Source organism: Pristiophorus japonicus, chromosome 20 (genome assembly GCF_044704955.1).
Source record: "Pristiophorus japonicus isolate sPriJap1 chromosome 20, sPriJap1.hap1, whole genome shotgun sequence".
Classification (NCBI taxonomy): Eukaryota; Metazoa; Chordata; class Chondrichthyes; family Pristiophoridae; genus Pristiophorus; species Pristiophorus japonicus.
In genome coordinates this window covers 5171072-5196743 of record NC_091996.1, presented here as the reverse complement: position 1 = coordinate 5196743, position 25672 = coordinate 5171072, and the positions used below count along the sequence as shown (strand labels likewise).

The window sequence follows — 25672 nt, the reverse complement described above, 5'->3', positions numbered from 1 at the left end:
TAATTCTTATATTCTTATGATTAAGATTTTTTAGGATTTTGAAAGAAATTGACAGGGTAGCGAGGGAGAAACTCTTTGTGGACATGCAAATTTATAATGGTATAAAAATAAGAACAGAATGTATGACTCAAACATATGTGTTCCTTTGTCTACTTGTTCACCCACCATGGCAGCTGGGGAATTTCAGTTCCGTTAATTAAATAAATCTGGACTAAAGCTAGTATCAGTAACTACCGGATTGTCATAAAAACCCATCTGGTTTATTAATTACCGTTGCTGATGATGCACGGTGTTCAGTTCCATTCGCAACTCTTCAGATAATGGAGCAGTCCATGCCTACATCCAGCAAGACCTGGACGACATTCAGGCTTGGGCTGATAAGTGGCAAGTAACATTCGTGCCAGGCAATGACTATCTCCAACAAGCGATAGTCTAACCACCGCCCCTTGACATTCAACGGCATTACCATCGTCAAGTCCCTCGCCATCAACACCCTGGGGGTCACCATTGACCAAAAACTTAACTGGACCAGTCACATAAATGCTGTGGCTACAAGAGCAGGTCAGAAACTGGGTATTGTGCGGCGAGTGTCCCACCTCCTGATTCCCCAAAGCCTTTCCACCATCTACAAGGCACAAATCAGGAGGGTGATGGAATAATCTCCACTTGCCTGGATGAGTGCAGCTCCAACAACACTGAAGAAGCTCGACACCATCCAGGACAAAGCAGCCGCTTGATTGGCCCCCCTATCCGCCACCTTCAACATTCACTCCCTCCAGCACCATCGCACCGGTGGCTGCAGTGTGCACCATCTACAAGATGCACTGCAGCAAACTCACTTCTTCAATAGCACCTCCCAAACCCACGAGCTCTACCACCTAGGAGGACAAGGGCAGCAAGCTAATGAGAACACCATCACCTCCAAGTTCCCCTCCAAGTCACACACCATCCTGACTTGGAGGAGAACCTTCAGCCCACAGGCCCTAAGCTCGGGAATTCCCTCGCTAAACCTCTCTGCCTGTCTTCTCCTTTAAGATAGTCCTCAAATCCTACCTCTGACCGAGCTTTTGGTCACCTGTCCGAACATTTTTTCATGTGGCTCGGTGTCACGTTTTGCCCGGTAACGCTCCTGTGAAGCGCTTTGGGATGTTTTACCACGTTAAAGGCGCTATATAAATGCAAGTTGTTGTGACCGTATTAGCAGTCAGAATTTTCACTCTGGTACCTTTCGTGCAAAAATTCTGGTCCTCTTGCTGTAAGCCAGACTGCACAGGGAAGCATGGAATTCTGTCTTGGGAGACTCTCGAGCCTGTGATTCCCACTCAGAGAATCTTTTCCAGGGCACGGGATGGTTTGGCGGGAGGGTTGGGGCATGCCATGCAGATTCAGCTCCTTAAGTGTCAGCCAGTGACTCAGTGGGCAGCATACTCGCCTCTGAGTCAGAAGGTTGTGGGTTCGAGTCCCACTCCAGGGACTTGAGCACAAAAATCCAGGCTGACCCTCCCAGTGCAGTGCTGAGGGAGTGCTGCACTGTCGGAGGTGCCGTCTTTCGGATGAGACGTTAAACCGAGGCCCCGTCTGCTCTCTCAGGTGGACCTAAAATATCCCATGGCGCTATTTCGAAGGAGAGTAGGGGAGTTATCCCAGGTATCCTGGCCAATATTTATCCCTCAATCAAGATAACAAAAAAAAAACATTATCTGGTCATTATCACATTGCTGTTTGTGGGAGCTTGCTGTGCACAAATTGGCTGCTGCGTTTCCCACATTACAACAGTGACTACACTTCAAAAGTACTTCATTGGCTGTAAACACTTTGAGACCTCCGATGGTCGTGAAAGGCACTATATAAATGTAAGTCTTTCTTTCCTTAAGGACGAGACGTACTGTGAATTAAAAGAATGAGGATTACTTCACCCAGTGATGAGAGATCTTGCATTCGACTTTTGCTATCTTAAAAAAAATCACTCCATCCTATAATCTGCCTCTGAAAATGGTGCCTGAATTATTTAAATGCACAGATCTAAGAACATAAGAAATAGGAGCAAGAGTCAGCCATTCAATAAGATCATGGCTGATCTGATCTTGGCCTCAGCTCCACTTCCCTGCCCGCCCGCTCCCCATAACCCTTTGCTCCCTTATTGTTCACTAATCTGTCTTTCTCCACCTTAAATATATTCAATGACCCAGCCTCCACAGCTCTCTGGGACAGAGAACTCCACAGATTCGCGACCCTCCGAGAGAAATTTCTCCTCGTCTCCGTTTTAAATGGCCGACCCCTTACTCTAAAACCAGCCCCCCGAGTTCTAGATTCCCCCACGAGGGTTGCATCATCATCATTGGCGGTCCTTCGAACGAGGACGACTTGCTTCCACACGAGTTCACAGATGTTTCAATGAAGGACCCGATGTTCCAGTCCTGAACTCCAGTTGAGGGGGTGGAAGATGCCTGTGCGTGGATTTTTTTTAACGTGTGGTGACCGTTGCACATCAGCCGCCACACGGGTTGGACAGAGCTCGGCCTCTATCCAGTGGCGAGGGTTGAACCAGTACCACTGGAGACCTGGTCTGCTGTACGGAACTAGTGCGCACACCTATTGCAGTGTGGGCTGGTCCACGTTGCCCCTGGGCCCCTCGGCTCTTCTGGGCCCTGCACCCTCATTCGACGCACTTTCGCCCATGGCGTTCCAGGGCCCGGCGTTCCAGCTCTATTTATAGCCCTGACCTGCGGTGGTGATGTCACCACCATGTGACATCCCAGTCGCATGCTCGTACACGGGATGGGGAATTTATTCCACGAGCATGCGATCGCACCCGACTTGGGCTGCAATCCACGCGGGAGACAAGATGAGGAGAGGTTTTTTTAGGGGGGGGGGGGGGAGAAACGCGCTGCCCGAAAGGGCGGTGAAAGCAGATTCAGTAGTAACTTTCAAAAAGGAATTGGATAAATATTTGAAAAGGAAAAATTTGCAAGGCTACGGGGAAAAAGCCGGAGAATGGAACTAATTGGATCGCTCTTTCGAAGAGCCGGCACAGGCACGTTGGGCCGAATAACTGTAAATTTCTGTGATTCTTTGATCCGGTCACGCCTGCTCTCTTGGCTAAGCCGCAAGCTGCTGAAGCAAAGTTCAAACAGCTGCACCCGGCTCCCGGTAAGCACCGGCCATCACCAAAGCAAACCCACCTGCATTAACCGCAGCACCAAACTGGCAAAGGAGGCCTGGCTTTGTTCCGAACAGCAGGACGAGCGGGTAAGTTTATTTTAACATTTTAGCAGGATACAAAACTGGGCCACGTACTTTACGCAATGTTTTGGTGTTTGTGAGTTGTGCGTTTAGGTGTCAGTCGTGGCTCAGTGCGTTGCACTCTCACCCCTGAGTCAGAAGGTTGTGGATTCAAGTCCCATTCCAGGGACTTGAGCACAAAAATCCAGGCTGACATTCCCAGTACAGTACTGAGGGAGCGCCGCACTGTCGGAGGGGCAGTACTGAGGGAGCGCCGCACTGTCGGAGGGGCAGTACTGAGGGAGCGCCGCACTGTCGGAGGGGCAGTACTGAGGGAGCGCCGCACTGTCGGAGGGGCGATACTGAGGGAGCGCCGCACTGTCGGAGGGGCAGTACTGAGGGAGTGGCGCACTGTCGGAGGGGCAGTACTGAGGGAGCGCCGCACTGTCGGAGGGGCAGTACTGAGGGAGCGCCGCACTGTCGGAGGGTCAGTACTGAGGGAGCGCCGCACTGTCGGAGGGGCGATACTGAGAGAGCGCCGCACTGTCGGAGGGGCAGTGCTGAGGGAGCGCCGCACTGTCGGAGGGGCAGTGCTGAGGGAGCGCCGCACTGTCGGAGGGGCAGTGCTGAGGGAGCGCCGCACTGTCGGAGGGGCAGTGCTGAGGGAGCGCCGCGCTGTCGGAGAGGCAGTACTGAGGGAGCACCGCACTGTTGGAGGGGCAGTACTGAGGGACGCTGCACTGTCGGAGGGGCAGTACTGAGGGACGCTGCACTGTCGGAGGTGCCGTGTATCGGATGAGATGTTAAACCACGGCTCCTTCTGCTCTCTCAGGTGGATGTAAAAGATCCCATGGCACTATTTCGAAGAAGAGCAGGGGAGTTCTCTCCAGTGTGCTGGGCTAACATTTATCCTTCAGCCAACATCACAAAAAACAATTAATCTGCTCATTATCTTGTTGTTTGTGGGAGCTTGCTGTGCGCAAATTAGCCGCTGCGTTTTCTACATTACAACAGTGACTACACTTTTTTTTTTAAAAGTACTTCGTTATAAAAGCACTTTGGGAGGTCCTGAAAGGTGATATATAAATATATTCTATGAATATCTTTCTATATAAATGCAAGTCTTTTGAAAGGTATAGACGTTGTGTTGTATTATGATCAATGGAGGCGTTTCACTGACTAACACAGTATATTTAACTCTCTCTTTCTCTTCTCTCCACCCACCCACGACTAGGATTATCCCATTTCTGATGTCGACCAGATCCTAAAGAAAGCGAAAGAACTCCAGGATTCTGCATAGCGAAGTCCAAATCCTCTCGATATTCCAGGAAACGTCCCCCCACACACACACACACACACACACACACACACACACACACACACACACACACACAATATACAGTGGGGCAAATGACCAAATCTGCCTCTGCAGTGCCTTCCAGGAAAGCTTCTCCACACCGCAGTGCAGTGTGAGACTAAAGGAGGTCTATTACTCTGTACTGTGCAATCTTGCAAAGCCCCCTCTTTCCCCCCCCGCCCCATCCCCTCTCTACAATGTGAATGGATGAACACTAATCGTGCAAGTCACTTGAAATTGCACTCCGAATGAAGGCATCAACCTTTCCTCCAATGAAAGAATGTGGTAGCGAGATAAATTCATAAATACAATCCTCATCACAGACCTGCTGCAACTCTCTGTCGGCACAAGAGGGTTTCCTTCGGTGGTGCTGTGATGGAAATATCGGGGCTTGGGGCCCTGTGACGGCTTAACCTTGAGCATAAGTGGGTGAAAAGCTCAAGTCACTGAAACCAGGAACTTCGATCTGAATTGTCCAAAAAAAACATTAGAGCTAAATGTTGCTTTGAAATGCAAACTGTAAACCCCTCGCTTGTCTGGAGTGCTGCAGAGTGCAGTGAGGTTTCCTGGGTCTTCAGTATCGACTGCAATACAGTCACAAGAATTGAGAATTTTGGTGTGTTTTTGGAGGACCAGGAGGTGACTGATTTTAAAAAATCTAAGCCGATATTTTGCAGGTCTACCCCCAAGCCCTCCCCTCGCTTCTTGCAGTACTTGGATCTGCCACAGTGTGCCACTAGAGAGCAATGCCAGAAGCCTTTTTTTTTTGCTGCCACAAGGGACATTGGAATGACTATGGGTTTCATATCGATTGAGTTTTCTGACTAAGAGGTCTGATGATTGCAGTAATTACAGACAAAATACAGAACGCCTTGTTTCTTGAAATTTCAGCTGCTGTATCAGAGCTAATGACTGATACTCAGCACAGATACTGAGATTCGCTAAACCTCATTGGGGCCATAAGTCGTATCACTACAATTCCATCTATATTTAAGCTTTTGCCTACACTCCAATCTCCCATGTGAAGTCCTTTTATATTACCTGTAGGGAGGAGGGGTTAAACCCAAGTGGCTTTGGGTACATTGAAATCAGTCACGACAATCCCAATTCTCTTAAATCCCACCCCGGAGTCTTGCTTATTTTACCAAAGCAAAATACTGAGGATGTTGGAATCTGAAATAAAAACAGAAAATGCTTTTGAAAATGTATTTCCAGCATTTTCTGTTTTTTTTTTTAATTTCTTATTTTATGTTTGTTTAAACACCAGGGAATTATCAGAGAATTCACAGTTCTGTTTAAACGCTGACGAGGAAATGTTTACAAATTGTGAAGGACTCCCGCCGGGGTCTGACACAAGATCAGAACTGTAGCGAAGCGGTTTGTCTGTGGAGAGAAAAAGTGTCTGAAATTGTCACGTCTGATCTTTAAAACGTCTGCTTTGCAAACTACAAGTGAAAGGTTCGGTAGCTAATATTGGCTAAATTTAACTCCACTGTCTTAAACCACTTGCACCCCTTTTTTTGTTGTCTCTTATCTGCCCGTCCTTCTGCTACTTAATACTCAACCACCCTGACGCCTCAATTTCGAGGCAACTTTCCCTCCCAACAGAAGTGGTTGGACTGATGTGAGGATCTCGTTTTGCTGGTAACACCTAACACATTCACCCACCGCCGTTACCGTCTCGTGTTTCCGAGGCTTGTGTATGATCTCCCAGTAGGGGTCACTTCTGATTTGGGGCTTGAGTTGCCCCCACACTGGTGCAAAAGCATCATCGTCCGTTTAAACAATGTTAATGTTATTATAACTGGGGACCAAACCGTCAGCGCTAAATTCCCCATTCTGGGCATTCGCGCTGATTGAAGCTACAATCCCAACATGTCCTTTGGCGAATATCACATTCCGTGATGAAGTGAGTGTGTGTCACACAATCCAATATACCTGTCGACTGTCGATAATAATTATCTGCGTTTTGTGTTGTATGTACGGGTCCAGAAAATGTCCCCTTTCTATTTTTTTCTATGTTTGCATGCATTTAGAATCATCCTGGCCAGGGTTAAATCAGCGTCTGTGTGTGTGTGTGTGTGTGTCTGTGTGTGCAATTGGGAGGTTTTGTCTTTTGATAATTATTGCAAGTGATTTGTGACGGTGCAAAGTCCCAAAGCTTTCACCTGACAGTGGAACTTTCCTGTTGAGATAACCCCCCCCCCCCAAACACTGGCAGTGCCAGCTGTGGGTTTTAAGGTGCCAATGTTTGCCCATCTCCATCCACCTAACATTGAAGGGCCTTTCAGTCTCTTACTGCACCAGTTGGCCGGCACTCTCTGAAGTCAAGCGAGTTTGAATGGAGGAGCCAGCTGGAAACTTTCTCCACTGTTAGGTGGGCAAGAGCGGGCAGAACTACTGGCATCTTTTTAAAAAGCACAGCACTGACCAGAATTAAAATGCTGGTGATGGAGGAGAAACTGGGAGGGAACACACAGCCTGCAGTTAAAATCCCCCCCCCCCCCCCCCCCTGTATTTTCTGCCGTAACTAACTGCCCAGTGATGTTTTGACATGGTTACCACGATAGCTTACCTTGACAGGACCTGCCGTTGCAATGTGATGTCTCCTTTCTCCATCTTTGTCCCACCCCACTCATGGTGCCTGCGAGCAAAGTTCATTCACGGTGAACACGCCTCATTCTGTTCCCTCACCCGCCTGGTTCTTGCTCCAGAGCCAATTCTCGCCTGCAGTTGTGAGGCAAGTTTGTGTCAGAAGCTGAATTCTTGCCAGATTATGGGCTGAAGAATACAAAGATTTAATTTCAAAAGTTGTGATGATATTCTGTGGGGACACAGTGTCTGTCAGACTAGTGGTGATTCAGCATATTACGTATTCCTCGTGTGTGTGTGGAAACTCAAACTTCTGGATAAGCATTTGAAGGACATACTCGATATCTCAGTGTCTAATAGTGCATATGAAACGGTTCTGGTGTTTGAAACAACACTTACCTGTTTGGGAACCAGTGAATGGAAATGTTTTTTTTCTTTAAACTTTTATACCTTGTTCCAGTTAATGCAGTTTTGAGATTTTAGTTTCAAAAAGATGTTTTTAAAAAAATATATAGTTGCCTCGTTGACCTCTGATGAAAGTACTGCGCGCTCCTAACTCGGTTAGTAGAAAGGTCAACATCATTGCGGGTAGATCTGCATTCAGTGGACTTTCAAAGCAAACTAACACTGCCCTAAGACTGCAGTGCTGGTCCCAGTTTCTGTTTGCCTCTCACGCGCAAGGTGTGTCTCTGTATCTCTCGTGTTCTCTCACAAAGTTGCACTGTATCTGCCTGTCTCTCCCACCTTGCGTGAGACTTAACAGACTGTTTTTTCTTGTTCACTCTCTCTGTATCTGTCTGCCTGTCTCTCACTCATTGACACTCACACATCGTATGTATCTCTCGTTCTGTCTCTCTCTCTCACATGCTCACAAGAAATAGGAGTAGGCCATTTGGCCCCTCGAGCCTGCTCCGCCATTCAATAAAGATCATGGCTGATCTGATCTTGGCCTCAACTCTGCTTTCCCGCCCGCTCTCTGTATCTGCCTGTCTCTCTCCCTCCATCTTGCTTCAGACTTAACCAATAGCCTGTGTCTCACGCACACTGTTTAGCTATATCTGTTGGAGGAGGAATGGCAGTGTTGGCACAAAGAACATTCAAATAAGCTTAAATATAAACAGAAAATGTAGCAGCCGAAGGTGGTGTATCTGTCACTGTACAGTATTATTTCCGAATCGATTGAAAGTAAGTTGAAAATGGTTAGAATCGTGTTCATCTAGATTGAGACACCAATAACACCAACTTTCACCCAACTACAATTGTGTATCTGCCTTATAGTGAATATTGATTGCTTTTCTTAGCCTGGCGTTGGTTGTAATAGATATTCTTTTCACTATCCGGGTTACAGTGCAGGAGTCTTGCCGCACAGTCTGCGTGCAGCCCAGTAGTTACGGTGCTTGTGGGGAGGGGGTGGGATTAGGCTCTCGGCTGCACGATTCTGCTTCCAAGCTTGCTTTCCTGTGACACTTGCCCTCAGCTTCCCCGAGGGGCAGATTTTGGCCAAGTGGACCGGGCCAAAGGAAAGCGCTGCCAAACTTCCCACTGCTTGCGGGGGGGGGGCTTGTCTGGAGCCGGGTGGGGAAGGATCCCAGTCCTTAATAGATGGGGATTGCTCCTGGGTTGATGAGCCACTGATCCAGCAATGGAGAGACTGCACACCTGCCGGGCTCAGATCTGGCATGGCCGAATCTAGGTGAAGAACTGATGTGGTTCTACTCTCCCAGAGAGACGGTACCAAATTCTCCACACGTCCCAGATGTTTCTTTGCGGAAAGGTGTGTGTGTGTGGGTGGTGGTGGGGGGGATGGGGATTTAAGCGGCGAGGCAGCAGCTAATAATTTTCCCTCCCTTCGAATTGGAATACCTGACCTCTGCCAATGCCCGACTTCTCAGTTGCACGACAACTGATGTATTCCCTCGCCATCATTTGTAATAACCACAAAAAATGACCCAAGCATTTGTGACTGAATTGGGGGGGGGGGAGGGGGTTAACAATCACTATAGATCCAGAGCTATTCCCCTGGAAACATGAACCAAAGCTAGTGACATCCCCCGAGGTGTCGCGACGACCACCATAGGATCCTATATATGAAATAAACCTATCGTTCTCTGTGTGACTGTTATTCCATGTAAACTGTACCAAACCCGTGCCATCAATGTCAGCAGGACTGGGGGACAGGTGGCCCATTGCAGTCCTGTGAACCTGATTATGTGTCTTCATTAAATCATTCGAGAACGGGCGATTAAGGCAGCAACATGACCGATCCGACACTAAATTACAATGCAGGAGGGAATGAATCCCAACTGCTGGTGCATGATGTATCGAAACTGGAATACATTGCACTGTAAGAGCCAGTAACTTATTTTTTGCATCGCTTCGATTGTAGCCTCTTAATTCATGGTTGACGCTGGCCATTCAGTAAGTGGCTGGTTTCTAGTTTGCTGCATTTTGCACAGGTCAAAGAATCCAGCTCAATGCATCAGAAATGCAACACAACAAGAAAAAGCATCTACAGCGCCAACTTTATTTTTACCGGGCAAAAGGGATCATTTTTTTTGCAGTTGATTGTGACCTTGGATTAGTATCTCCCCCCCCCCCCCCCCGGACCAATGCCATTCGCTTTACTATAACCATAAGTGGGGAGCATTATCCAAATTCCAACAACCTGTAACAGAAACCCCAGCATCTTCTACAAACCACAAGTCTCGCTTGCTCCTTATGAAGAATTTGGGAGCCAGTTCGTTTGAGTTTCTTCCGTATAAGCTCCAGATTGTGTATCTGTTCAATGAAGGTTTACTCACTGTGCAACATTTCAAAGACTGTTAATACCGTGTTTTCCCCAAAAAAATGTGCACTTGTCTTTTTTAACAAATTACAAATTGCGCTCAATGTCTGCAACAGAATTTTAGAATTGAAAAAAAAATGATAGAATATTCTGTTCAAAGCGCACATTGTTAATTGTTATGTTTCGAAATAAAATTAATTTAAAAAAATGTATCAGACATTATAATGTTGGTTGCTGTTTGCTCTTTTCCTCCGTCATAGGCCTTTTGCTGCAACCTTTGGTGTCCTCTTTGACCTTCAGCTGAGCTTCTGACCCCACGTTCTCTCCATTTACTATCTACATCCGCCTCCGTAACATCGCCCGTCTTTGCCCTGCCACAGCTCATCCGCTGCTGAAGCCCTCATCCATGCCTGTGTTATCTCTAGAATCGACTATTCCAACGCTATCCTGGCTGGCCTCCCACATTCTACCCTCCGCAAACTTGGACTCATCGCAAACTCTGCTGCCCGTGTCCGAACTTGCACCAAGTCCCGGTCACCCATCACCCCCTACATTGGCTCCAGGTCAGGAAATCCCTTGATTTTAAAATTTTCATCCTTGTTATCAAATCCCTCCACGGCCTCGCGTCTCCCTATCTCTAATCTCCTCCAGTCCCACAACGCCCCCCCCGCCCCCCTCCAGATCTCCACGCTCCCCCAGTTCTGGCCTCTTATGCATTCCTGATTTTCATCCTCCATTGGTGGTCGTGCCTTCAGCTGCCTGGGCCCTGAGCTCTGGAATTCTCTCCCCAAAGCTCTCTGCCTCCTCCTTAAAACCTACCTCTTTGACCAAGCTTTTGGTCACCTGCACTAATATCTCCTTCTGTGGCTCGGTGGCAAAATGTCTTTGCTAACCCTCCTGTGAAGCACCTTGGGACTTTTTACTAAGTTAAAGGCACTGTATAAATGAAAGTTTTTAATGGTAGGCCTTCTGTTGGAGGTGCAGCCTGATCTGGGTCATACTACCATGAGTAATGCGCCTATTTTTGTTTGACCAATAAGAATGACACTGGGTTGCTCCAGTGCCATAAACAGAAAAACAATTCTGCAATTGACCTCTTTATGTTCAGGAGACATGACTGATCGAATAATTTAGACATCAGTCTAGTTTGAACAAAACAAAAGGAAATCCTAATATTGCGTGTCTACCAGACACTCTGTTCCCTGGCAGAGCCCGCCGATCGCGGAAGGTTCCCTATGCGTTCTGGCAGATAACGTGCTCCTTCTCCAGAGCCACTCGGGCACAGACGGGACTGCTGAAAAGAGAGGAGCAGGCAGCCGGAGCAACCGTCACTGGCAGCTCTCATCCTGGAACAAGAACAATTTGTATTTATATAGCGCCTTTAATGTAGTGAAATGTCCCATGGCGCTTCACACGAGTATTGAGACGAAAAATTTAACACTAAACCTGACCAGCAAGTTCTGACGAGGGTCATCGACCTGAAATGTTAACTCTGTTTCAATCTCCGCAGATGCTGCCTGGCCCGCTGAGATTTCCAGCTTTTTCTGATAATGGAAACTTCATTTGTACGAGCTCCCATTACTATCAATGAGAATATCCCCCTAAAAGATCGAAACACAGGCAATAAAAAAAACACCTCACATATTTAAAATTAATTGAAATTGAATGAATTTTTTAAATATGTTTTAATAGGGTTAAAATAAACGTGCCTTAATGGACTGGGTTTTTAATATAAAAATGAGTGTTTAATTTTAATTTTTCTATGTTTTAAAACTCGTACGCTGGTAAAAAAAATAAGCTATGCACCTGCATTTATCAGGCATAAGAGTTTGAAGGATATTCATTGGGCAAATAGCCAAAATCTCTGCCCCGCGGATGTCCTTCCTGCGGGGATGCGTTGGAAATGTCATAAAGAAATTTTGACAGATCGCAAGTACCCCGGGTTTGGATACATTGGGGAGGTGGGGGTCACGTATCAAAGGCTGCAGACAAATCAAGAAGGATGAGAAAGGATAGTTTGCCTTTGTCACAGTCACCAAAGGATGTATTTGGGAGGTATCTATTTAAGATAGAGATTGATAGAGAGGAATATGGGGATAGGGTGGGAAAGTGGAGTTGAGATAGAAGATCAGCCATGATCTTGTTGAGTGGCGGAGCAGGCTCAAGGGGCTGAATTACCATCATCGTCATAGACAGTCCCTCGGAATCGAGGAAGACTTGCTTCTCTCGGGTGGCTGTACAGTCCAATACGGGAATTACAGTCTCTGTCACAGGTGGGGCAGACAGTGGTTGAAGGAAAGGGTGGGTGGGGAGCCTGGTTTGCTGCACGCTCCTTCCGCTATCTGCTTGATTTCTGCATGCTCTCGGCGATGAGACTCGTGGTGCTCAGCGCCCTCCTGGATGCTCTTCCCCCATTTTGGGCAGTCTTGGGCCAGGGATTCCCAGGTGTCGGTGGGGATGTTGCACTTTATGAAGGAGGCTTTGAGGGTGTCCTTGAAACGTTTCCTCTGCCCACCTGGGGCTCGCTTGCCGTGTAGTTGTTCCGAGTAGAACGCTTGCTTTGGGAGTCTCGTGTCGGGCATGTGGACGATGTAGCCTGCCCAATGGAGCTGGTCAGTGCTTTGATGTTGGCCTGAGCAAGAACACTGATGTTGGTGTGTCTATCCTCCCCATCATCATAGGCGGTCCCTCGTATCGAGGATGACTTGCTTCCATGCCAAAAAAGGATGAGTTTGCAGGTGTTTCAATGAAGCACCTAATATTCCAGGTCCTGAACTACATGTTGAAGGGCGGAAGATGCCTGTGCGTGGATTGTTTTAACGTGGGGTGGCCGTTGCACACCAGCCACCACACAGGCTTGCCAGAGCTAGGTCTTGGTCTAGTGGCAAGGGTTAACCAAGACGACCGGAGACCAGCTCTGCTGCTCAGATCTAGTGTGCACATTCTGTGGGCTGGCCCGTGCTACCCCTGGGCCCTCGCCTCTCCTGGGCCCCGATCACGTCGCTCTACAATCTCTTGCCGCTCCTTCGTCCTGACCTCGCTGTTCCTTTGCCCCGAGCTACCTATTCTCCCAGCCTACTCCTGCCTCTTAATTCAGGCCAACATCCCCAGCATCGAAATCACTGACCACACTCGACCAGCTCTGCTGGGCGGGCCACATTGTTCGCATGGCCCTCACAAGACTCCCACGGCAAGTGCTCTACTCGGAACTCCTACACGGCAAGCGAGCCCAAGGTGGGCAGAGGAAGTGTTTCAAGGACACCCTCAAAGCCTCCTTGATAAAAATGCAACATCCCCACCGACACCTGGGAGTCCCTGGCCAAAGACTGCCCTAGGTGGAAGAAGAGCATCGGGGAGGGTGCTGAACACCTCGAGTCTCAGCGCCGAGAGCACGCAGAAAACAAGCGGAAGGAGTGTGCGGCAAACCAGTCCCACCCTTTCCTTCGACGACTGTCTGTCCCACCTGTGACAGAAACTGTATTGGACTGTTCAGTCACCTAAGAACTCATTTTTAGAGTGGAAGCAAGTCTTCCTCGATTTCGAGGGGGCTGCCTGTGATGAATTCTTATGTGCTTATGCTGTTACGCGAGGTGAAAATAGTTATGCCGCGGATATGTGGTCGCAAGCTCGTCTCAGGGTTAAATATGACAAGCCAAGGTTGCGAACTAGTCTGGCTCAGAGGGTAAGGTGTCAGTTTCCCCAGGTGTTTGGATACATTGGGCAGGAGGTCACGTGCGCTGTCAGTGTAGCAAGTTCCCATTCACAGAAACGCAGCCCGGGTTCAGGATGCTGCGCTCCCGGTGGCTGTTGGCTGGAGTCTCCCTGGCCGCCGGGGCCGGGCTCGGCTTCGGGTTGGGGAGCCACCGGGACCCCGCGGCTTGCGGGCCGCCCGCCCGCTTCCCGGTGCTGCCGATCCCGGAGGTGGCGGCGGCGGCGGATTCCCCCGGCGGCGGGTCCCTGGTGTCCCTCCCCGGCCCCGGGCCCGGCAGCGCGGCCCAGATCCTGCGCTTCGGCTCCCCGGCCCCGCCAAACCTCCGCTCCCGCGGCTCCTACGTGCTGGCCTACGACCCCCGCACCCGCAACGCGGCCTGGGTGCTGGAGCAGCTGGACGCCGGCCGCCTGGCCCGGGCCCAGGCCGAGCGAAGCCGCTGCGAGTTCCGGGAGGACGAGTCGCTGCACGAGTATCACCGGGCCCGCAACGCTGACTTCAGGGGCAGCGGCTTCGACCGGGGGCACCTGGCGGCCGCCGCCAACCACCGGCACAGCCAGCGGTGCATGGACGACACCTTCTATCTGAGCAACGTGGTGCCGCAGGTAAATGGGACAGGGGAGAGGGCACAGGTCAACGGGATAGGGGGAGAGGGCACAGGTCAATGGGATAGAGGAGAGAGCACAGGTCAATGGGACAGGGGGAGAGGGCACAGGTCAATGGGATAGGGGGATAGGGCACAGGTCAATGGGATAGGGGGACAGGTCAATGGGATAGGGGGACAGGTCAGTGGGACAGGGGAGAGGGCACAGGTCAATGGGATAGGGGGAGAGGGTACAGGTCAATGGGATAGGGGGAGAGGGTACAGGTCAATGGGACAGGGGGAGAAGGCACAGGTCAATGGGACAGGGGGAGAAGGCACAGGTCAATGGGACAGAGGGAGAGAGCACAGGTCAATGGGAAAGGGGGAGAGGGCACAGGTAAATGGAACGGGGAGAGGGCACAGGTAAATGGGACAGTGGGAGAGGGCACAGGTGAATGAGACGGGGAGAGGGCACAGGTCAATGGGACAGGGGGAGAATGCACAGGTAAATGGGACAGAGGGAGAGGGCACAGGTAAATGGGATAGGGGGAGAGGGCACAGGTCAATGGGACAGGGGGAGAGGGCACAGGTCAATGGGATAGGGGGAGAGGGCACAGGTCAATGGGACAGGGGAGAGGGCACAGGTCAATGGGACATGGGAGAGGGCACAGGTGAATGGAACAGGGGGAGAGGGCACAGGTGAATGGAACAGGGGGAGAGGGCACAGGTCAATGGGACAGGGGGAGAGGGCACAGGTCAATGGGACAGGGGGAGAGGGCACAGGTCAATGGGACAGGGGGAGAGGGCACAGGAGAATGGGATAGGGGGAGAGGGCATAGGTAAATGGGACAGGGGAGAGGACACAGGTGAATGGGACGGGGGAGAGGACACGGGTGAATGGGACGGGGGAAGAGGGCACAGGTCAATGGGATAGGGGGATAGGGCACAGGTCAATGGGATAGGGGGACAGGTCAATGGGATAGGGGGACAGGTCAGTGGGACAGGGGAGAGGGCACAGGTCAATGGGATAGGGGGAGAGGGTACAGGTCAATGGGATAGGGGGAGAGGGTACAGGTCAATGGGACAGGGGGAGAAGACACAGGTCAATGGGACAGGGGGAGAAGGCACAGGTCAATGGGACAGAGGGAGAGAGCACAGGTCAATGGGATAGGGGAAAGGGGGAGAGGGCACAGGTAAATGGAACGGGGAGAGGGCACAGGTAAATGGGACAGTGGGAGAGGGCACAGGTGAATGAGACAGGGGGAGAGGGCACAGGTCAATGGGACAGGGGGAGAATGCACAGGTAAATGGGACAGAGGGAGAGGGCACAGGTAAATGGGATAGAGGGAGAGGGCACAGGTCAATGGGACAGGGGAGAGGGCACAGGTCAATGGGATAGGGGGAGAGGGCACAGGTCAATGGGACAGGGGAGAGGGCACAGGTCAATGGGACATGGGAAAGGGCACAGGTGAATGGAACAGGGGGAGAGGGCACAGGTGAATGGAACAGGGGGAGAGGGCACAGGTCAATGGGACAGGGGGAGAGGGCACAGGTCAATGGGACAGGGGGAGAGGGCACAGGTCAATGGGACAGGGGGAGAGGGCACAGGAGAATGGGATAGGGGGAGAGGGCATAGGTAAATGGGACAGGGGAGAGGACACAGGTGAATGGGACGGGGGAGAGGACACGGGTGAATGGGACGGGGGAAGAGGACACAGGTGAAAGGGATAGGGGAAAGGGCACATGAATGGGATAGGGGGAGAGGGCACAGCTAAATGGGATGGGGAAGGCGGTACAGGTGAATGGGACAGGGGAGTTGGTGCAGCATTCTAGAAGGCTGCTTCATCGGGAGCACGCAGAAGCCAAACACAAACAGTGGAAGGAGCGTATGACAAACCAAGCACCCCACCCACCCGTCCCTTCAACCACCATTTGCCCCACCTATCACATTTTTTCAAAATTGTTTCTGGGATGTGGATGTCGCTGGCAAGGCCGGCATTTATTGTCCATCCCTAATTGCCCTCGAGAAGATGGTGGTGAGCCGCATTCTTGAACCACTGCAGTCCGTGTGGTGAAGGTGCTCCCACATGCTGTTAAGGAGGGAGTTCCAGGATTTTGACTCAGCGACGAAGAAGGAACGGCGATTTACTTCCAAGTCAGGATGGTGTGTGACTTGAAGGGGAACTTGGAGGTGGTGGTGTTCCCATACGCCTGCTGCCCTTGTCCTCCTAGATGGTAGAGGTCGTGGCTTTGGGAGGTGTTGCCGAAGAAGCCTGTGTGAATTGCTTGTAGGTGATACACACTGCAGTCATGGTACGTCGGTGATGGAGAGAGTGAGTGTTTTAAGGTGGTGGATGGGGTGCCGTTCAAATGGGCTGCTTTGTCCTGGATGGTGTTGAGCTTCTTGAGTGTTGTTGGAGCTGTGCTCATCCAGGCAAGTGGAGAGCATTCCATCACACTCCTGACTTCTGCCTGTAGATGGTGGAAAGGCTTTGGGGAGTCACAAGGTGAGACACCCGCCATAGAATACCCAGCTTTTGATCTGCTCTTGTTACCACAGTATTTATGTGGCTGGTCCAGTTAAGTTTCTGGTCAATGGTGACCCCCAGGGTGTTGATGGTGGGGGATTCGGCGATGGTAATGCCGTTGAATGTCAAGGGGAGGTAGTTAGACTCTCGCTTGTTGGAAATAGTCATTGCCTGGCACTTGTGTAGCGTGAATGTTACTTGCCAATTATCATCCCAAGCCTTGCTGCATGCGGGCATGGACTGCTCCTTTATTTATTCATAGCCAATCTTTCCAATTCTTTGTCAAATCACAAACGCCAGATCCTTGCACACATCAAGGATCACTCTGCGCCAATGCTCTTAGCCAAAAGGCCGAGAGCCACTGCACCGTTCCTGGAAGTACTGCAATACCAGGTTCGTGCCATGGAGGTGGATGGGTCAGGCCCCCCACACACCTCCGAGGAGGTGGATGGGTCAATCCACCCCACCCACCTCCTATTTCCAAAAAGCATAGGGAACCACCTTCCTGATCCAGGGAGAACCACTTTGGGGTCATGGTTACTCCCCTGTCAGGTCAGTTACGCATGATCTGAGCCAAAAGGCCGAGAAGCGATAAAATTAACTGAATTTAAATTCCAAAGCTGCTGTAGTGGGATTTGAACTCGCGTCTCCGAATTATTAGTCCAGGTCTAGATTACTAGTCCCGTAACTTAACTACGGTGCTACCATTCCTGAAGTTAAACTGCCAAACAGCAGCAGCCTTTTACCTGCAAATGGAACTGAACACTGTGCAGTAATCAGCGAACATCCCCACTTGTGACCTTATGATGGAGGGAAGGTCATTGATGAAGCAGCTGAAGATGGTTAGGTCGAGGATACTGCCCAAAGGAACTTCTGCAGCGACTGCCAGAGACTGTAGATCCTGCATTGGTCTCATCAGTCACAAGAACTAATTTTAGTGTGGAAGCAAGTCATCCTCGTTTCTGGGGGACTGCCGAAGAGAAGAGAAGAAATGGGATTGGGGAGATGGTGCAGGTGAATGGGATTGGGGAGATGGTGCAGGTGAATGGGATTGGGGAGATGGTACAGGTGAATGGGATTGGGGAGATGGTACAGGTGAATGGGATTGGGGAAATGGGATTGGGGAGATGGTAGAGGTGAATGGGATTGGGGAAATGGGCTTGGGGAGATGGTACAGGTGAATGGGATTGGGGAGATGGTACAGGTGAATGGGATTGGGGAGATGGTGCAGGTGAATGGGATTGGGGAAATGGGCTTGGGGAGATGGTACAGGTGAATGGGATTGGGGAAATGGGATTGGGGAGATGGTACAGGTGAATGGGATTGGGGAAATAGGATTGGGGAGATGGTACCGGTGAATGGGATTGGGGAAATAGGATTCGGGAGATGGTGCAGGTGAATGGGATTGGGGAAATAGGATTGGGGAGATGGTGCAGGTGAATGGGATTGGGGAGATGGTAGAGGTGAATGGGATTGGGTGAATGGGATTGGGGAGATGGTAGAGGTGAATGGGATTGGGGAAATGGGATTGGGGAGATGGTAGAGGTGAATGGGATTGGGGAAATGGGCTTGGGGAGATGGTACAGGTGAATGGGATTGGGGAAATAGGATTGGGGAGATGGTACCGGTGAATGGGATTGGGGAAATAGGATTGGGGAGATGGTACAGGTGAATGGGATTGGGGAAATAGGATTGGGGAGATGGTACAGGTGAATGGGATTGGGGAAATAGGATTGGGGAGATGGTACAGGTGAATGGGATTGGGGAGATGGTGCAGGTGAATGGGATTGGGGAGATGGTGCAGGTGAATGGGATTGGGGAGATGGTAGAGGTGAATGGGATTGGGGAAATGGGATTGGGGAGATGGTACAGGTGAATGGGATTGGGGAAATAGGATTGGGGAGATGGTACAGGTGAATGGGATTGGGGAGATGGTACAGGTGAATGGGATTGGGGAGATGGTACAGGTGAATGGGATTGGGGAAATAGGATTGGGGAGATGGTGCAGGTGAATGGGATTGGGGAGATGGTACAGGTGAATGGGTTTGGGGAGATGGTGCAGGTGAATGGGTTTGGGGAGATGGTACAGGAAAATGGGATTGGGGAGATGGTACAGGCGAATGGGTTTGGGGAGATGGTACAGGGAAATGGGATTGGGGAGATGGTACAGGTGAATGGGATTGGGGAGATGGTACAGGTGAATGGGCTTGGGGAGATGGTACAGGTGAATGGGATGGAGGGGGAAAAGAAAAAGAAAGACTTGCATTTATATAGCACCTTTCACGACCACCAGACGTCTCTAGCACTTTACAGCCAATAGAGTACTTTTGGAGTGTAGTCACTGTTGTAATGGGGTGGAGGGAGAGATGGCACTGTTGAATGGGATAGGGGAGGACAGGACAAGGCAGGTGAGTGGGGTGGGGATGGAGAGGTGGTGTGGATGGTGGGAGTGAAGGTTAACCCGAGGCGGAACAACATACTCCATATATGTACGATAAAGCAATGTGTGTATATTATCCTTGTCTATACTAGGGTTAGTTTGTATCTGCTCTGTTTACCTTCATTTCCCCCCTCCCTCCTAGAATCCTAATTTAAATCAAAATGCCTGGAACAGCCTGGAGAAGTATTGCCGGAGTCTGACCAACTACAACAAGAATGTGTATGTCTGCACGGGGCCCCTCTACCTGCCGAGGTATGACCGCAACTCTCCAGTAGGTTACGTAGAACAGACGAGGCTCCGTTATTAAACCCAGTGTCATTCAGGCAATTTTTAAAAAACAACTAAAGTATTCCTCTGGCCCAGACAGACTAGGGAGGTCCCAGCGTGAATCCTTGGTCTTTCCCGTGTTAGCAGATGTCAGCCAGACCAGCACATTGTCCCATACCTTAGGGAAGGTTTAAAATAAAATGTAAATGGGATAGGGGGAGGTGGTACAGGTAAATGGGATAGGGGGAGATGGTACAGGTAAATGGGATAGGGGGAGATGGTACAGGTAAATGGGATAGGGGGAGGTGGTACAGGTAAATGGGATAGGGGGAGATGGTACAGGTAAATGGGATAGGGGGAGATGGTACAGGTAAATGGGATAGGGGGAGATGGTACAGGTAAATGGGATAGGGGGAGATGGTACAGGTAAATGGGATAGGGGGAGATGGTACAGGTAAATGGGATAGGGGGAGATGGTACAGGTAAATGGAATAGGGGGAGATGGTACAGGTAAATGGGATAGGGGGAGATGGTACAGGTAAATGGGATAGTGGGAGATGGTACAGGTAAATGGGATAGGGGGAGATGGTACAGGTAAATGGGATAGGGGGAGATGGTACAGGTAAATGGGATAGGGGGAGGTGGTACAGGTGAATGGGATAGGGGAAATTGAAGTTCCTCAAAATAGCGTGCATGCACGGTTTTCCCGTTTTAAAAGCCGGCTGCACGAGAGCTGCGTGGCTGCACAGCTCAAAGGGAACGTGAGAATGAAGAGCCGGTGTCCCAGCCAACAATTATCCTTCAGCCGATATCAAAAATAAATGAACTGGTCATTTATTTTATTGCGGTTTGCAGGATAGTGCAGCATGCAAATTGACTGTGGTGTTTGCCGACAAAACAACAGCGACTGCACTTCAACAAATACTTAATTGGCTTTGGGACGTCCTGAGGACATGGAAGAAAAGAAAGACTTGCATTTCTATAGCGCCTTTCGTGACCACATTACAATTGTGTCTACAGCCAGTGTAGTCGTTGTTGTAATGTGGGAAACGCGGCAGCCAATTTGCACACAACAAGCTCCCACAAACAGCAATGTGATAATGACCAGATAATCTGTTTTAAGTGATGTTGTTTGAGGGATCAATATTGGCCCCAGGACACCAGGGATCAGTCCCCTGATCTTCTTTGAAATAATGCCATGGGATCTTTTACATCCACCCGAGAGCAGACAGAGCCTCAGTTTAACGTCTCATCTGAAAGACGGCACCTCCGACAGTGCAGCGCTCCCTCAGCACCGCACCGGGAGTGTCAGCCTAGATTTATGAGCTCAAGTCCCCGGAGTGGGACTTGAACCCACAACCTTCTGACTCAGAGAGGAGAATGCTACCCACTGAGCCACGGCTGACACGCAGTATAAATGAAAGTTCTCTTTAAAGCGGGCTTGTTTTGGTGTTTTTTTTTTAAACAGGGTGGAGCCGGACGGGAAGATGTACGTGAAGTATCAGGTCATCGGGAAGAATAACGTGGCTGTCCCGACGCACATCTTTAAAGTGGTGATCCTGGAGAAGCACAGTGGGGAAATCGAGCTGTGGCCGTACGTGATGCCGAACATGCCTGTGACGGAGAACACCCCCCTCGAACGCTTCCTTGTGCCGATCGAGAGCATCGAGCGGGCGTCAGGCCTGCTGTTTGTCAGCAACATTCTGAAAAGAACCAATAACCTAAAGGCCATAACCGCCGGCAGTAAATAAACGGCATGTTGGGTACTGACCGAGGTAGGTCGGAGTTTGGTAGGAGGGGGAGAAGTATTGCTGCTTCATGAATTGCTTGTTTTAGTTATTAACATTTATTCCTAAGCCCCAAGTCACTTTATTCAAATTAACTGATCATTTGAATGTTCGTGAGCACCAGATATTCACATGAATATATTACTTACATAGCCTAATTCGAATTAATATTGGAAAATTCAAAACATTTAAGTGCAGAAAAAGCACCGTTACATTATTGGACTGGACTATTACCGGAGTGTTTTAAGATTTTTTCTAACTGCTGGCAAAAGTTACTTCAGGTGGTCTTGCTGCAGCTTCCAGAGATCAGATGGTTCATATCTTTTTTTTTATAATTCATTCTCAGGATGTGGGGGTCGCTGGCAAGGCCGGCATTTATTGCCCATACCCAATTGCCCCTTGAGAAGGTGGTAGTGAGCCGCCGCCTTGAACCGCTGCAGTCCGTGTGGTGAAGGTGCTCCCACAGTGCTGTCAGGGAGGGAGTTCCAAGATTTTGACCTGGCAATGATGAGGGAACAGCCGATATATTTCCAAGTCAGGATGGGGTGTGTGACTCGGAGGGGAACGTGGAGGTGGTGGTGTTCCCATGCGCCTGCTGCCCTTGTCCTTCTAGGGGGTGGAGATGGCGGGTTTGGGAGGTGCTGCCGAAGAAGCCTTGGCAATTTGCTGCAAACTCTCAGCGGGCGTTGGCTGACAGCGAGGGGTCGCTCGAAGTGCACATGTCTCTCTATTTAATGTCGCGTTTCCCCGGCGCCATGGACCACCCATGATATTGCCGGTGGGCAGAGCGGGAGCCGGGTCTCGCCAGGCTACGTGTTTCCGGTTTATATGGGGATTTGTCACTTCATTGGTTACTTCCGAGAACAAATATGCAACATTGTTAAGGAAAGGATGTTACTTTTTACATTCTGTACACTTTTAATAAAGTACACTGTTAATTGTAACATGTAAAACTCAGGATTAGTGCAGCATGTATATTTTTAATATCAAAAAAAATGTTTAATCAGAAAGGTGTCGCTCCTCTATTTTGCAGTTCGAGCCATTATCAGTATGTGCACATGATAAGAACATAAAAACATAAGAAATAGGTGCAGGGGTCAGCCATTTGGCCCCTCGAGCCTGCTCCACCATTCAATAAGATCATGGCTGATCTGATCTTAGTTTGAACGGCATAAAAGCCAACTGCAGACAAATTAAAGTACGGCAGGATGTGTTTTATTAAGAGTATAATCTGCAATTTTAAAACAATTACAAATGTGTTATTGATAAATTTTCAGGTTTAGTGGAATGTCTCAAACTTAAATTTAAATCAATGTAATTATTTCTTCTCATTTTGAAGTCTTTTGTAAAATACATTAAATATTAAGCAGCACATTATTTTTTTAAAGTTTAAAATCATGTGGTGGAAGGAAAATAGAGAGTACTGAAAAGGAGACCGACATGATTATGATTGATTATTTTCTCATAATTCAGCTCTCCAGTGACTCAGTTGGTTTAAATAGTTGAACCATTGGACCAGGAGGATTGCAGTTTAGATCCTAAGGTGTGCACTGAGTTAGTTGACCTCCGTTTGTAGAGTGGGGTCTGTAGAGGTGCCACAATCGGACTTAAGAACATAAGAAATAGGCGCTGGAGTCGGCCATACGTCCCCTCGAGCCCACTCCGCCATCCAATAAGATCATGGTCGATTTTCGACCTCAACTCCACTTTCCCGCCAGATTCTCATAATCCCTCGATTTCCCCTCAGTGTCCAAAAATCTATCGCTCTCGGTCCTGAATATCCTCAACGACTGAGCAGCACAGCCTGCTGGGTTAGGGAGAGGAGAAAAATTGGTAAGGGTTTCCACTTCTGATTTTTATCAGTGACTCGCGCTGTCGATGCCCATATATGGAGGTCCGATGAGGGCAGGATCGGGCCTGAAAACAGACAGAGACAATCTTCTAGGCCAATAGCCCTCCCTCCCTGAGTAACCGGTAGCTGGTTAATGCTCATTTGGAAGGTTGACACAAGAATAATGGCCACTTGGATAAGGTGCTGGAGATGTTCAGCGCCTTTGGAATCATACCCAACAAGAAGTCAGCACTTTCAGGTGAGAATACAGTAATTGGATGATTTTTATTTTAAAAATGAACTGATTATTGTTCAATAAGGTCTTAGTGATCATTGAATCTTACAGCATAGGAGGCCATTCAGGCCATCGTGCCTGTGCCGGCTCTTTGAACGAGCGATACAATTAGTTCTACTCCCCTGCACTTTCCCAACGGCCCTGCAATCTTTTCCTTTTCAATATTTATCCAATTCCCTTTTGAAAGTTACTATTGAATCTATTTCCACCACCAATTCAGGTAGTGCGTTCCAGAGCACAACAACTCGCTGCATTAAAAAAAAAACCTCCTCTCCCCCTTTATGATCAGAACACAGGGAAAAATAGGTCAGCATTTCCCTGTTAATTGCCTTGCTGCCCTCTCGATGGATGTAAAAGAACTTGAGGACGTAAATCTAGGCCGACACTCCAGTGCAGAGCTGAGGGAGTGCTGCACTGTCGGAGGTGCCATCTTTTGGATGAGATGTTAAACCGAGGCCCCGTCTGCTCTCTCAGGCGGATGTAAAAGATCCCATGGCACTATTTCGAATAGCAGGGGAGTTATCCCCGGTGTCCTGGCCCAATATTTATCCCTCAATCAACATCATTAAAGCAGATTATCTGCTCATTATCAAGTTGCTGTTTGTGGGAAACATAGAAAATAGGTGCAGGAGTAGGCCATTCGGCTCTTCGAGCCTGGACCACCATTTCTGCTGGAAATCTGAGACAGAAACTGAAAATTGCTGGGAACAACCAGCAGGTCAGTCAGCCTCTGGGGAGAGAAGCGGGGGGGGGGGGGGGTGTGTGTCAGGGTTCAGGGCTGTGACCTTTCACCCTCAGAGGCCGAGGGATCAATCGGGGCGGAGCTTGTTGGTGGCGCTCGCTCGGTGACCAATAGGAAGGGTCGTTGGGGGCGCCCCTTGGCGACCGAACGAGCGAGCGACCGACAGACAGACATGGCGGAGCCGGAGAAGCGGCGGATGGTGCAGCAGGTGAGTCCGAGCCCCGGCCCCGGCCCCCGGGGAGGGGGAGGCGGCTGCTCTCGCCTCACGGGGAGCGGGTTGGCGGAGACAGAGAGGATTAGATGAGATTAGATGCGGCCGGGGACTCGCGGAGCTCCCGCCGCCGGCGCCGCCATCTTGTTTGAGCTCGCTGTGGCTCCGGCCGTCCCCTTTAAGCAGCATTTGGCCGGCGGTTGCTTTAATTTGCTGCCGCTGAAAGTTCCCTCCTCACATTGTCGCTCTGAAGGACAGGATGAAAATAAAGATTTAAATAATGTTCCCCCCCCCCCCTATCTATTCTGGTGTTGTGAGTCAGGATTATTCCACCACTTGAGAACTGCCTTTTCCAGCTCCTCAGCCCCACAACATTCAGACAGGATTTAGCAACAACCAGCGAGGCGTAAGTTTAAAGTAACTGGTAGAAGGTTTTAGAGGGGAGTTGAGAACTCTTTTTCACCCAGAGGACGGTGGTGGAACTCACTGCGTGAAAAGGGTGGTCGAGGCAGAAACCCTCATCACATTTATGGATTATGCACTTGCCGGAAGCTGCAGGGCCACGGACCAAGAGCTGGGAAGAGGGATTAGGCCGAATGGCCTTCTGTGGTGGAAATTTCTATGATTCTAAGCGACGAGTTGGGTATATAAGCACCAAATGTCTTTTTTGCCTGGGCTTTGAAAGCCAGAGCTCAGGGGCTATGTGTGGCCTAGGGCCATTCATTCAATTAAGAGGTGTGTTGAGGCTGGACGAATGATGTGTCCAAGTGGCAGAATAGGACTAATTGGATAGCTCTTTCAAAGAGCTGGCACAATGGGCCGAATGGCCTCCTCTTGTGCTGTAAGGTTCTATGATTCTACGTCCTGGAAATCACTGAGCGTGCACAACACCAGTACTGGTTCGTGTTGATCAACAGACTTATTTCAGCAAAATAATTCTTACTGTGTACAGACTAAGCTCCAATACACCACACTTGTGCTTCCAGTATCCTCATTCTGCTGAAATCAAGACTTAATTTCACAATCTTCCAACTCAACACTTAAAGGGTCAGCTTAGCTCAGTGGGCACTTTCATAGAACCATAGAAAATAAGTGCAGGAGTAGGCCATTCGAGCCTGCACCACCATTCAATATGATCATGGCTGATCAGGCAACTTCAGTACCCCATTCCTGCTTTCTCTCCATACCCCTTGATCCGTTTAGCCATAAGGGCCACACCTAACTCCCTTTTGAATATATCTAACGAACTGGCCTCAACAACTTTCTGTGGTAGAGAATTCCACAGGTTTACAATTCTCTGAGTGAAGAAATTTCTCCTCATCT

At 49.6% G+C, this 25672-nt stretch overlaps 3 protein-coding genes and 1 pseudogene across 4 annotated transcripts in view; 3 read left to right on the top strand and 1 right to left on the bottom strand.

Moving 5' to 3' along the window:
- Positions 1-10113, top strand: part of tbc1d13 (TBC1 domain family, member 13) — a 58554-nt gene extending 48441 nt beyond the window's left edge. Inside the window, exon 12 of the mRNA XM_070863586.1 lies at positions 4457-10113. Coding sequence (XP_070719687.1) covers positions 4457-4522 — 66 coding nt within the window. The 3' untranslated portion in view covers positions 4523-10113. The remainder of the gene's footprint in view (positions 1-4456) is intronic.
- A 3567-nt stretch (positions 10114-13680) lies between these two features.
- Positions 13681-22280, top strand: endog (endonuclease G). Its single transcript, XM_070863680.1, has 3 exons — positions 13681-14270; positions 19359-19468; positions 20952-22280. The coding sequence occupies exons 1-3, from the start codon at positions 13743-13745 to the stop codon at positions 21232-21234; spliced, it is 921 nt and encodes a 306-aa protein (XP_070719781.1). The 5' UTR covers positions 13681-13742; the 3' UTR covers positions 21235-22280.
- On the bottom strand, positions 17133-17369 carry LOC139233216 (U2 spliceosomal RNA; annotated as a pseudogene).
- Positions 21234-25672, top strand: part of spout1 (SPOUT domain containing methyltransferase 1) — a 28950-nt gene continuing 24511 nt past the window's right edge. Inside the window, exon 1 of one of the 2 annotated variants that reach the window (XM_070863679.1) lies at positions 21234-21258. Coding sequence is in view for 1 of the 2 variants with exons in the window: in XM_070863678.1 (XP_070719779.1) it covers positions 24311-24346 (36 nt within the window). In the remaining variant the exon portion in view is untranslated. Of the gene's footprint in view, positions 21259-24274; positions 24347-25672 lie in introns of those variants that run through there. The other variant, XM_070863678.1, reaches the window with a different exon arrangement.

What these genes read in the sequence shown, in the direction of transcription:
- endog (XM_070863680.1), top strand. Translation starts at nt 13,743, where the DNA reads ATGCTGCGCTCCCGGTGGCTGTTGGCTGGAGTCTCCCTGGCCGCCGGG. An exon ending in TGAGCAACGTGGTGCCGCAG is followed by an intron (nt 14,271 to 19,358) that starts GTAAATGGGACA and finishes CCTCCCTCCTAG; the next exon opens with AATCCTAATTTAAATCAAAA. An exon ending in GGGCCCCTCTACCTGCCGAG is followed by an intron (nt 19,469 to 20,951) that starts GTATGACCGCAA and finishes TTTTTTAAACAG; the next exon opens with GGTGGAGCCGGACGGGAAGA.